At 40.7% G+C, this 10,005-nt stretch overlaps 2 protein-coding genes across 2 annotated transcripts; one reads left to right on the forward strand and one right to left on the reverse strand.

Moving 5' to 3' along the window:
- The first annotated feature begins 1,445 nt into the window (after window positions 1–1,445).
- Window positions 1,446–8,478, forward strand: rbsn (rabenosyn, RAB effector). The gene is made up of 12 exons (XM_028409969.1): window positions 1,446–1,553; window positions 2,203–2,469; window positions 2,777–2,911; window positions 3,000–3,100; window positions 3,188–3,233; window positions 3,342–3,503; window positions 3,581–3,843; window positions 3,981–4,051; window positions 4,141–4,227; window positions 4,304–4,406; window positions 4,811–4,915; window positions 5,018–8,478. The coding sequence occupies exons 2-12, from the start codon at window positions 2,307–2,309 to the stop codon at window positions 6,101–6,103; spliced, it is 2,322 nt and encodes a 773-aa protein (XP_028265770.1). The 5' UTR covers window positions 1,446–1,553; window positions 2,203–2,306; the 3' UTR covers window positions 6,104–8,478.
- A 93-nt stretch (window positions 8,479–8,571) lies between these two features.
- mrps25 (mitochondrial ribosomal protein S25) lies at window positions 8,572–9,961 on the reverse strand. The gene is made up of 4 exons (XM_028409970.1): window positions 9,737–9,961; window positions 9,499–9,605; window positions 9,327–9,414; window positions 8,572–9,123 (listed from the first exon to the last, which is right to left on the reverse strand). Exons 1-4 carry the CDS (start codon window positions 9,868–9,870, stop codon window positions 8,934–8,936), a joined length of 519 nt encoding a protein of 172 aa, XP_028265771.1. The 5' UTR covers window positions 9,871–9,961; the 3' UTR covers window positions 8,572–8,933.
- Window positions 9,962–10,005: the final 44 nt, after the last annotated feature.

Raw genomic sequence — 10,005 nt, forward strand, 5'->3', positions numbered from 1 at the left:
CAGCATCATTGTCCTCCAAGCCTTGGACTAACTATCCTGCTGTACAGACGGTTTTCACAAGACTTTGTGCTATATGTTGATCTATTAATATATTTACTCAATTACTTATGCTTAACACCAAGTCCGAGGATTAAAGCATTAAAGCAGCAGTCTGCTGGCTTCAGTGATGTTGCCTCTGTGAGGAAACGCACCCTTGTCAGTACACTAATTGCTTGACTTAAGATGAAACTGGCTACAGAGGAAATTCCTTCATTGGTTGATTTGTGTTTGATTATTTTGTACTTATGTAAAATATAATGAATACCACAGCACATGAACTGTGTCACTGATTATTTTTCTACATTTCTGCATGGATTAAGTTTAATTAATGTTGTAAAATTAAAAAGCTGCCTTTGCCTTAACGTCATTCACTCATGTTTTTTTGGACAATAAAAGGCATTAGTAAAAATGTATGGTTTGCTTTAAGCTGAAGTAAATGCATGCTTAATAAACCTGATTCAGCTCAACTGGGTCTAATTAGTGTATAGCCCAACAAAAGTAGTCACTCTGCTTACTTCAAGCATAATTTATGCAGTTCGATAGCAGACAGAGTGTCAGGTTATCTACGCCTCTGTTTAATTGGGCTCATTCCATCACAGCCTTGGGAGTAGCTGTCCATTTAGGTGTGATCAATTTGCAAATCAACAAGACGAGTTGGAGATAGAGACCACGGTGATAAACAGTATACACACACACACACACACACAGCAGAAATGCCAGCTGGGGTCAGTGGTTTGACAGAGCCAGAAAGAACAAATTAGGATTAGGCATACGCACAGAATATCTGAAAAGAATTAAGTGATAGGGAATAAATTGGATGACTTGTTTACATCCTATCTAAAAGTGACTCTTTTTTTGTATGATGTGATTTAGTAATTTTCAACGTGTTTGTTTATGAGAGCTATACATCTGAATGCACAGGGGAAAAAGATAAATACATTTATATAAAACACATCATGCCAAAACATAGCTTTCTATTGGAGGTTCAGAACTGAGATGTTCATGACTCCTTCAGTTCTGTTTAGCCTTAGCTTACTCCATTGGCCTCATACTCTTCACACTGATTAAATGCAAATCAAGCCTTATTAGCTTGAACTATAAAAAAGTGACACAAGACAGCTCTGTAAAACAGGTAATAATGCAAGGAGTACAAGCCTAAAGACACATGACGACCTACTTTAAATCTTGCATTTTGAGCTTACAGCGACCACAATCGACTGGGCAAGCCAAACATTTGCTCATATTCATGTTTCAACACATAGAAAGCAAAAATAACAAACAAGTACGCATGAAAAAAAGCACAAACAATGTTTTACCTCATTGTTGAGCTTTGTGATGAACCTTCTCCAGGTGAATCCAGGCGGCGTGTTTCCTGCCGTTTGTCCCTCTTCTCTTCCCGTTCCGATAAAATGCTAATCACATGACCAGACAGGGCTGCTGCTGCTGCTGGTGGTGTTGTCGAGCTGTCAAAGGCACACAAACTGTCAACAACACAGTTATTGTGGGATACATTTGTGAGTATTCTCGATTTATATATCGTGTGCGTGTTTTGAATGGTTTGCGAGTTAATAAATATCATGGTTTGAACAACAAAAGTGGAGAAACGATGGCTAAAGAAAGCCTGCTGTTAGCACTGCCCTGCTAGCGTTACATTCTGTTGTCAGTATAACGGCGATCAAAGTTAGCCAAAATTTTAAATAACGGTGTGACTTAAGACGTTAAAAATGTAATATTCAGTATTACACATCAAATGATGCTCGTGAAGACAACATATAAACTAATTATCGTGGTAATCGTAAGGATTTTCTGTCGCTAGCTACGTGGAATAAACCATTGTGAATGGGTTGATGGAAGGTTAGCTTTGTGTTAGCTGTTAAAATATAGCAATGAAACGTAATTTGACTTATTTTGAAGTGCACAAGTTCAACAAAACACGTAAACTGTTAAATTAAGGATTTAATTGTGAATATTATATGTGCGACATAATGCACTTTCTTTACTAACAAAAAACGAGTGCACTTGACCGGGTGTTACCTCTTTTATGAGTGTTATACTAACTAAATCTGTGTGAGTATTCAAGAACAATTGTAACATACTTTTATTTCAAAATGTTGTGGTTAATTGTGGTTTGTTCTTCTCTTCATTGTCCATGTATATTCTCAGATGCTATGGAGGTAAAATGGGGTAGGGTGCACACCCCATGACATGTGGATTTTGGCAGGATTGTGTCACCTTGCAATTCTTGAACAACCCAGCCACCTGCTGTCATGGCCTCAAGCTATCCACCTCCCTTTGAAGGGGCAGGGGAAGTAAAGGAGGGCTTTCTTTGCCCGCTGTGTCTGAAGGACCTTCAGTCATTCTACCAACTCCAAGACCACTATGAAGAAGAGCACTCTGGGGATGACCGCCATGTTAGGGGACAGCTCAAAAGTAAGTAAACTGCAGAGAAACACAGTTTACTTTTGACTTTATATAAAGGACAGTCAATTTAAAGAGTGTAGAGGCATGACATGGCAGTATTTGACCAGATAAACCTGTTGGTAGGATTAAATGGCAGCTGGTTACAGCAGCAGAAGACTAATTTTCAAATGGATGCTTGCTTTGTATCTGATAATAAACTTGCAAATCCATACATGATCTCTTGGATTAGACACAAACAGTAAAGGATACACCATCCTCTGTGCATATGATCTTCTCTCAGCATTCATTATTGTTGTCTTGTATTGTCTGTGTTCAGATTTGGTTCAGAAGGCGAAGAAAGCCAAAGATAAACTGCTGAAGAGGGAAGGTGAGGACAGACCAGATACTGGCAGTTATGAGTCCTTCTATTATGGTGGAGTGGACCCATACATGTGGGAGCCTCAGGAACTTGGTAAGCCTAGAAAACATGTCTATTGTTAAAACATATTTAATAACCTTTATACAAGACACGCTAAGACAAGTATTTTCTCTCTTTGCAGGAGCAACTAAAAGCCACCTGGAATTCTTTAAAAAACACCGGGCAGCCCGAATAGATCACTATGTCATTGAGGTCAACAAGCTCATCATCAGGCTGGAAAAGGTGTGCTTACAGTAGGAACTCATTAAAAGCATGATTTCAAAATGAAAGTAGGCCTAAATTAATTCATCATGAAAATTGATCTTTCAGTTGACATCGTTTGATCGAACAAGCTCAGATGCTGCTAAAATCAGAGGTTTGTTTTTTCTTGTAATTTATATATATATATATATATATATATATATATTAGTTAATTAAATATTTACAGTGTTTTTAGTGAGTGTGCATCTCTTCTCTCATGCAGCCATTGAGAAGTCAGTAGTGTCATGGGTGAATGACTCGGATGTCCCATTCTGTCCTGACTGCGGCAACAAATTCAACATCCGTAACAGACGACACCACTGTCGCTTATGTGGGTCCATCATGTGCAGGAAGTGCATGGAATTTGTCCCCTTACCTCTTGCCCGTATGTATCAAAGAAGTCATGTTTTGTCACATGTGTTTCAGGGCTGTAAGACTTTTATTTTTTTCATCCATGGACAGAAAAGCTGATTAACGGGACACGAGAAGCTCTGTGTGTGCCTGGAAGTCCCAGTCAGTCCCAGTCACCCCCATCGGGAGGCAGCAGCAGCGGGATGGGCTCTAGGAGGGGCAGCATCAGCAGCTTGAGCAGTGTAACCTCCATGCTAGAGGAAAAGGATGACGAGAAGATCCGCTGCTGTCACCACTGTATGGACACTCTGCTTAAAAGACAGCAAAAATTAGAAGAGAAGGACCATGTGCCAGATATTGTGAAACTTTACGAGGTTGGTTTTCCAGTCTAACTATAGATTTCTGTTCCTGCTAGCTGTGTGGCAGGAACAGGCTCCTTTGTTTACTCTATTGTATCCTTCCCGTCATTGAGCGTTTGTCTTTTGGGGCTCAAAATGTGTCTTCCTGGCAGAGGCTGAGGATGTGCATGGAGAAGGTGGATGAAAAGGCTCCGGAGTATATCCGCATGGCTGAATCTCTCAAGTAAGCCTCATAACAAGCGTTTAATTATTTAACAGATGTTTTTTTCTCTTTAGTTTTATTACCTTGCTGTCAATTGCATATTTTCACAGTGCCGGAGAAACTACATACAATCTTGACACTGCTGGTGGGCTCAGACTGGAAGTCCAAAAATACTACGAACTGATTGATGCTCTGAGGTACTGTACAAGTTTTTTTCTACGTGTTTGAAAAATGTTTTGTATGTAAGTCATTTACAGTTTGTTGTTTTCTCAGTAAGAGGATATTAACACTGGGAGTTAAAGATGATCCACAGCCACATCCAAAGGCGCTGCAGCTGCAAAGGATGATCCGTTATACAGCCACACTCTTTGTCCAGGTAAGACCAGATCAGAAAAGAATTTGTATAAAATACTTATGGTAGATACCATAAAGCCATCAGTGAGTGAGAATCTGTGGTCCTTACTCTCTTTAACCTAAAATAACAGCTAGTTACAACAGGTCGGAAAGCCATGTTAGACCTGTCATGCTAGTCTAGTAAAAAGCACTTTCCTGAAGTTGATGGATGTTAATGATCTGCCAGGCTTGTGAAGACATTTTCTACTTTATTACACATTTGTAACTACAAAAAAGGAACTCTTGTTTAAATAATAAACAGACCTGCAAGTTCACTAACTCTAGTTGGTATTTAGGGCTTGTTTAATTACAGTAACAAAGTTAACTAAATCCTGTCCAAATGCACTGTCCTTCTGCATTTCATCTCTTATGTCCTTGCTGTTTCAGGAGAAGCTGTTAGGTCTGATGTCTTTACCCACTAAGGAGAAATATGAAGAGTTAAAGGAAAAGAGGAAACAGGACCAAGAGAAAAGAATCCAGCAAGAGAGATTGGTGAGATTGTGCTCCTATACCTGTTTATTATTAGATTATATATTAATATTTTTGGTCAGACAAGTTGTAAAAGTGCATCCTTTCATGTTTCCTGCTTAACAGGCAGCCCAGGAGGCTCTAAAGAAGAGGCAGGCATCTGAGAAGAACCGTCCACCTGCCAGTACCAACGGAGAGCTGCCACATGCCATAAGAGCACCACACATGACCAAAGCTGGAGGCTGGCTGCCATCTGCAGACTCCGTCCATACACGCAGCGAGCTAGAGGACCCTCTCCTGCAGCAGATTGAGAACATTCAGTCATTCCTCCGCCAGGCACGGGAGGCCCAGAAAACAGATGAAGTAGCCATGTTGGAGGAGAATTTGCGGCAGCTGCAGGATGAATACGACCAGCAGCAGACCAGCCTGGCAATCGCACTCTCACAGAAGATGGCTGATGAGGAGAGCTTGCAGCAGGGGGAGCTCCATCGACTGGAGGTGCGGGAAAGAGAAGAGAGAGAGCAATGGGGCTCCACTGTAGGCTCCACCCAGCTTTCCTTCAAATGGGAGCCATGTCTGGATATCAGCCCAGGAGGAGGGGAGGAAGACACAACAGCAGAGGACCTGACTCCTAAAGCTGAAAAGAGCCCATCGTCTGGAAGGGCATTCCCTGCTCTCACAAGCCAGGAGGACTCTCCTCCAAGGTTAAGAAGCTTAGGAGGACATGTGACTCCCCCTAGTGGTGAAGGACAGAACAGCACCTCCCTTAACCCTTTTGATGAAGAGGATGCTACTCCCACTGAGGAGTCATCAAATCCCTTTTTTGAGGACATCAAGAGGGAACATGAAGAGGTAACTAATGGGAAGAAAGAATACAACCCCTTTGATGAAGATGAAGAGGAGAAACTGGCTGACACTGCAGCTGGCAACCCCTTTGAGGATGACGACACTGACACAGGTAACCCTTTCTTGGAGGCCTCTGGGAGTTCTCCACCAGTCTCCACCAACCCTTTTGATGGTGATGACGATGATGAGGTTTTGCCTGATTTGGACATGATAGAGGAAGAACTGTTGCTGCAGCAGATTGACAACATTAGGGCCTACATTTTTGATGCGAAGCTCAGCGGCCGCCTAGATGAGGTAGAGCTCCTGTCGCAGAATCTAAGAGAGTTACAGCAAACCCTACAGGAACAGAAGAAAAAGAAGCACTGACACATTTTCATGAAACAATGTTCCCCTGATCACCTGCTACTTACCAAGTCCTGCAAGGCTAGCTCACTTTACAAAGACTAATGAGCCCACTGGGTTTGGGTGAGGTCTGCTGCACCACAGATTAGGTTACTCCATAAATTAAATGTGTATTAGAACTCAGCAGTGTGGAGTAATTCTAAATCTTATCCTTCTGAACCACTGACTCTGTATAGGGTTGCAGAGGGCTGGAGTCTGTCCCAGCATGCACAGTTTATAAGCACTGCAGGTAAAAATGAATTTGTACTGTCATGCTGATGAAGTTGTTAACACAGCTGTAAAAGTACAAACGTGAACAATGGAGGAACGAACACAGAATGTCTCTTAACTGACTGTATAATGAGACTGATGGTCCATTGACTTCAGCATGGCTATGTTGAAGTCAAGATGTGGGATTTGGCTCAGAAATTATGAACAAAATGAAACATGGTATCATGGCAAGAGTTCAACAGTTATAAATCCAATAATTAAGCATTGCACTTTTGTCATATTGTTGGACTCATGATGGAAGTTTTATGTATACTGCACAGCCAGAGACAGTGTTTTTTAATCCATGACTTCTTGGCACCCACATTACCCAAAATACAGCTAGACTACTAATTTTTTATTTTTTTTATGTTTTTGGAGTAGCAGCTCCTGAGCACCATACTCTTCACGGGTCCAATCTCACTAAACAGAAAACAGTGAACTAGAAACAAGGAAGGCAGACTGTGGTGGCGTCCTTTCAAAAAGTTGTACCTAACCACACCACAAACACTTGTCTGTGTCTACCTGACTGCATGTAACTCATAACAGCAGGTAGCCATAGTTGATATTCATCATTCAAAAAGGAAAATCATAAAGACTGTGGAGGTATATCCTGTAAAAAAAAAAGCAGTGTTCTCTTATTTTAACACATGCTGGTCTACAGTTATTTTATTCTGAAAATATCTGTGGAATGTTCAAATGAGAAGTATGTAATTCTTTGACTTTGCTTGCTTTTGTCATTCTGTTTTTCTTCATGTTCACTAATTCTGTAAGTCAAAAAGCCAATCAGACTCATCACACTTCTGCCCAGTCAATACACTTAATCAACCAAGAACTGTTGACGGGTGTCTGGCTATTGCCTACAGTGTATGACATGCCACAGAAAGAAGGACCACAGATTCTCACTCACTGATGGCTTAGCATGTCACTGGTCTTACCCCACACCATCAGATGTTTTAGACCCAGCTGGCTCAAGTTCCATCAGTCAAGAAACAGTTTGCTCTAAAATGATGATATTTTATTCATGTTTCAATTGTCTGCCGATAGCACACAATTGAAACATTTCTCTGAAATTCTCATTTAGTTTACTACTAGAAACAAATTCTGCACCCTTGCTCTAACAGACATTTTCCTTTTGGCTGCCAAAAAGTTTTGAAGGACACCGATCATTTGTCAGATCAATTGTTCGATGATAGTTAAATAAACCACTTCAGTCACAACACATACACAGAGGCTGCACCCAAGACCCTAGTTCTTACAGATTTGGAAATAAAATTAAAGAAACGTTTTACAGAATTAATTACATTTTGCTGCTCTTCACTCTACTAATACTTTACTTGTGTTTATGTAAAAAGTCCAGAGCTTGCAACAATCTCACTGCTGACACAGTAGCCAGGACAGAAGTTGATTTGTTTTTTCACTGTAAAAACAACTTTTACTGCAGATTTGCATCTTGTCTGTCATGTGCACAAAGCTGCATCTTAACTGCAACAAGTGAACAAAAATCTTTGTCCTACTGTATGATCCTGTTATTGTTTAGAGTGGGCTGCATGAGTCATGTGTCTGTGATGCTGAGCTAGAGGCCGGGCTTGACTTCCTGCTCCTTAGTTTTCTTTTATAACAAATTTGGACACAGTGATGAAAACTGTTGAGAGACTCTTGTTTCAGATCTGTACATGTAGCATGTTATCTGTCTAATAAGTCCAACAACCCAGCACTCATCATACTGTAGGAACTAAACGCTATTAGTCAAGGCACACACTAGACAAGTACAAGTAAAACATCTAAACAAATAAACTGATATTTCAGTGTGCAGATTTAGGACCGAATGAATTCTTAGGTCAATGCATTTTTCCCCTCAGACATACACTAACACTACATGAATGCCAGCAAGTATTGTCACTCACGGTGCTGCTAAGTTTGTCCTCATGTGAATCTGTCCTCATGCGTTCTGTCTTATTTGTCCTCATAGAAGGTATCAGAGATTCTGTGTTTGTTGATCTGCAGAACATTTTAAGCAGAAACATGTGACACACTAAATGTTTGTGACAGCGTGAATAACTCAGCAGTGAATAAAACAGCTGTTGAATTTTGCTTTGGAAGTAACAGCGTTGCATCTCTCATCAGTTTATAACATTTAAAAAAATCATCTCAGCATCAATAAATAAACTTGTCTACACTAAAAGTGAATGCATTTCTTGTTATTTATTATTTGTTTAAACTTGGTTGATGACCAATCAAAACTTCCTAGAATTACAATATTATGATTCCAAATGAGTGAAAAATGTTGGTTACTTAAGCCACAGGCGCAAATATGGGTTTTATTTTATCACAGTATTCAAACGTAGATTGTGTATCTGTGGTTCTTCAGCCAGGTTATCCAAGTTATCCAAACTTGCTGAAATAATGCGTCTGTAGCGTCCTGCTGCTTCAACATGGAGCAAAGTTCCAGTCCTTTCACAAACTTCTACAACACCAAAGAAATCTCACAATTCCATTAATAGCGTCCAATAAATGTACAAAAAAAACTCCTGTCCTCCTAAACCTCTCAGTCCTCAGATGCTGCCATCCGAGCACGGTATTTTCCTGTCATCTCTTTGGGCAGTGGTGTGGTGCCAGGACATGGCATCTGGCCCTCCACTTCACAGATGCACTCTCTCAGACAGTACTTCTTTGGCCCAAAATTAGCAGGGTTGGAGGCCTGCATCTTGGCTTGAGCCTCAGCTTGTAACACCTCTCTGTAGAGAAATACATTTAAATACACACATGAATGTGTTGTTTGGTCTTTGCAGGAAATGACCTGTCACAGTAGAAAAAGCATCATTTAACATGCTGGCTCACTGTCAGCACTCACACCTCTTTGCTTTTGAACAACATGATGAATAATATATGCAAAGTTTGAAGTGTTCATGAAATATGTTCCACACTCTTAATCTCTTACTCTGATTTGCCCAAAATCTTCTTAACGTGCTCTGAAATCTGTTTGTAGTCCTTCCCTTCCACATCCACCAGCACTTGCTCTCCGTCATCTGAACAGAGACAGCGGGCATTAGCAGCAAGCCTGGTAATGTTAACATTACATGTTTAAAACAACTACATGCAACGCTGCTCACCGAGGTAGAACTTCAAGAAAGGTGACGGAGTCATGTTTTTGAACATCATTATTTGGACCCATGGGTTTTTGTACTGAATCTGAGGAATATTGAAGAACACAAACTTTCTGCAAAATATATGGAGAGAAAAAATAATTTTTAAAAAAGCTTCACATCACAGTAATTAGACCTTTGAGTAAAAACACAGTATGCCGTAAAACTTCACTGCGGTACTGTACTGCTAGCTGTTAGCTCTGACCTTGCTCCGTCGCTGAGCGTCCCACTTGTGTTGTAATTCACAGTCATGATCTTCACTCTGTTTTTGAAGATGATGTCGCCTTTCTGGAGATATTCCAGCGTCCTCCGGATAGGATACCTTCCTTTCATAGGCATCTTTATCTATTCTTTTGAACACGATATCATCTGAAAACTGTTACTGCGCCTGAAGTCTCCAACGCACACGGAGAGAGCGGCGCGCTGTTATGACGTCGTATCCGTCACAAGAGTGCGGAAGGAGCGACGGTAGTT

This window comes from Parambassis ranga, chromosome 7, assembly GCF_900634625.1.
Source record: "Parambassis ranga chromosome 7, fParRan2.1, whole genome shotgun sequence".
Lineage (NCBI taxonomy): Eukaryota > Metazoa > Chordata > Actinopteri > Ambassidae > Parambassis > Parambassis ranga.